At 29.4% G+C, this 2,411-nt stretch overlaps 1 protein-coding gene across 2 annotated transcripts in view; it reads left to right on the top strand.

Moving 5' to 3' along the window:
• The window catches only part of LOC106461685 (stromal interaction molecule 1-like), a 57,882-nt gene that overhangs the window by 34,490 nt on the left and 20,981 nt on the right, over nt 1-2,411 (top strand). For both annotated transcript variants that reach the window (XM_013921532.2, XM_013921531.2), the window contains exon 7: nt 521-611. In XM_013921532.2, the coding sequence (XP_013776986.1) occupies nt 521-611 (91 nt within the window). The remainder of the gene's footprint in view (nt 1-520; nt 612-2,411) is intronic.

Consider the following 2,411-nt stretch of genomic DNA (forward strand, 5'->3'; position numbering starts at 1 on the left):
AATAAAATAAAAAAGTTAAAAGGTAACGAGTATATGTACAACGTAAGTAGATATGTATATATATATATATATATATATATATATATATATTGTAATGATATATGTATAATTTCCCATACTGATATTATTAAGGTTTTTGGCAGACATTCAGCATTACTTATTATATTGACCAGTTTTCAATAGGAATTGATAATATTGGGTTGTCAAAACAGGACATTTTTTGCATTAAGACAGTTTGGGATACAAATAAACAACACACTGTAAAGAATACTTTATTCCTGCTTTATGTTTTAAAGTTTTCAACATTGACTTATCTTAGATATACTGAGTTTTAAAGTTAGTTTTTAGAATATAAAACTTTGCTTAATGAAATTTTGTATACAGTAACCATAACTCTGTACAACTCGGCAAGACACAACTTGATAAGAAAAACTCATAGGATGAATTTTGTAAAGAAATAAAGAAGTTGTAGTAAAATTATTACATTAATGTAAATACTTGATGTGATTTTTTTTTTCAGATTGTACAAGGCAAGACAAGAGCAGAAAAATGTAGCAATTGAGAAGCAGAATTTAGAAAAAAGGTTGCAGGATGAAAAAGACATTTTTCTGGTATGAAAAAGATGGATTTTGTGATAAAAATCACATAAACTGCAAATGTGTTTCCCCTGCACACACACACATTCCTGTCAATTTGTCCGTTAGTTTCCACTGTTTTGTCAGTTTTTGACATTTAACTTGTAACTTTTAAAGCCTTGAACTGTATATGTAAATAGCATTTCAGAGAATCTTTTATTTTTTATTGCCCAGCCTAACTGATGAGTTCTGGTATTGAATGAAAGGCCTCTTGGGCAGTGACTTGTGGGATACAAAAGATAGATCTGAGATACTATTTCTACACACTTCTGATTTGGAATCCAAAATGACAACTTAAGAATAATATAGAGAAAAAATTCGTAGTTTACATTATGTTTATCACAAAGGCTAGGCCTCTTACGCTTCTCTAGTTTTTAACATTTAAAGCTTATAACATATAAAATTGGTTCGGTTAATTTTTCTCAAAATGTTGAGTACGATGGGTAATTATAAAGCAGAGACATTGTAAGTTGGCTGTAGGTTACCATGGTTTTTCTTTTGTTATTACAAACTGCTGTAAGTGATAACCCAATCGTTTCATTGAAATAAGTATAAAAATGATCATATTATGGAAGAAAAAGTAATGTAGCACACATTTTACTTGATGGATTTTGACTTAGTTTGTTTCAAATGATTAAAAACATCATACAGAACAGAAAACATGGGGTTACACTGTAAATATCTTCAGAAGCGGCATACAAAATGAAGTTTGTTGGGTTTGGTGACCGAGCTAACTGGAGGTCCAGAATGTGGCAACTGGAATTAACAACAGCAGTGTATTACAGAATGGTCAGTGGTTGGATATAGATGCTTAATAATTATTTCAAAGCTTGAAGAACATCTGTTGCCTTTGAACATGTGCATCACTGTGGATGCCCATGAATACTAAAACCATCTAAAACTGTAACATAAAAAAAGACTAGAAAAAAGAACACACATATGGTTAGTTTTAGGGTGTATGGGGTGATACATGTTGTTAAAAAAGAAACTTCTCAAGAATGATCAATTACAGAATAAAAGAAGTGTTTAATTCAGTGTAATGATTAGCAGAATGAAAGAATATTTCTTTATGACTGATAGATTTTTAATTAGCTTTGTTTATTTAACTTGGAAAATCTTTTGTGATGTACTCTTATACTTTATTATACTGGTTGTACTTGTGATGTACTGTTATTCTTTATTTTACTGGTTGTACTGTTATTCTTTATTATACAGTACAACCAGTATAATAAAGAATAACAGTACATCACAGTACAACCAGTATAATAAAGAATAACAGTACATCACAGTACAACCGGATACATAATAAAGTATAACAGTACATCACAGTACAACCAGTATAATAAAGTATAACAGTACAACCAGTTATACTTTATTATGTATCTGGATGTACTGTTATTCTTTATTATGTATCTGGATGTACTGTTATACTTTATTATGTATCTGGATGTACTGTTATTCTTTATTATGTATCTGGATGTACTGTTATTCTTTATTATGTATCTGGATGTACTGTTATTCTTTATTATGTATCTGGATGTACTGTTATTCTTTATTATGTATCTGGATGTACTGTTATTCTTTATTATGTATCTGGATGTACTGTTATTCTTTATTATGTATCTGGATGTACTGTTATTCTTTATTATGTATCTGGATGTACTTGTGATGTACTGTTATTCTTTATTATGTATCTGGATGTACTGTTATTCTTTATTATGTATCTGGATGTACTGTTATTCTTTATTATGTATCTGGTTGTACTTGTGATGTACT

The sequence above is a fragment of the Limulus polyphemus genome, unplaced genomic scaffold (assembly GCF_000517525.1).
Source record: "Limulus polyphemus unplaced genomic scaffold, Limulus_polyphemus-2.1.2 Scaffold1010, whole genome shotgun sequence".
NCBI classification, from domain to species: domain Eukaryota; kingdom Metazoa; phylum Arthropoda; class Merostomata; order Xiphosura; family Limulidae; genus Limulus; species Limulus polyphemus.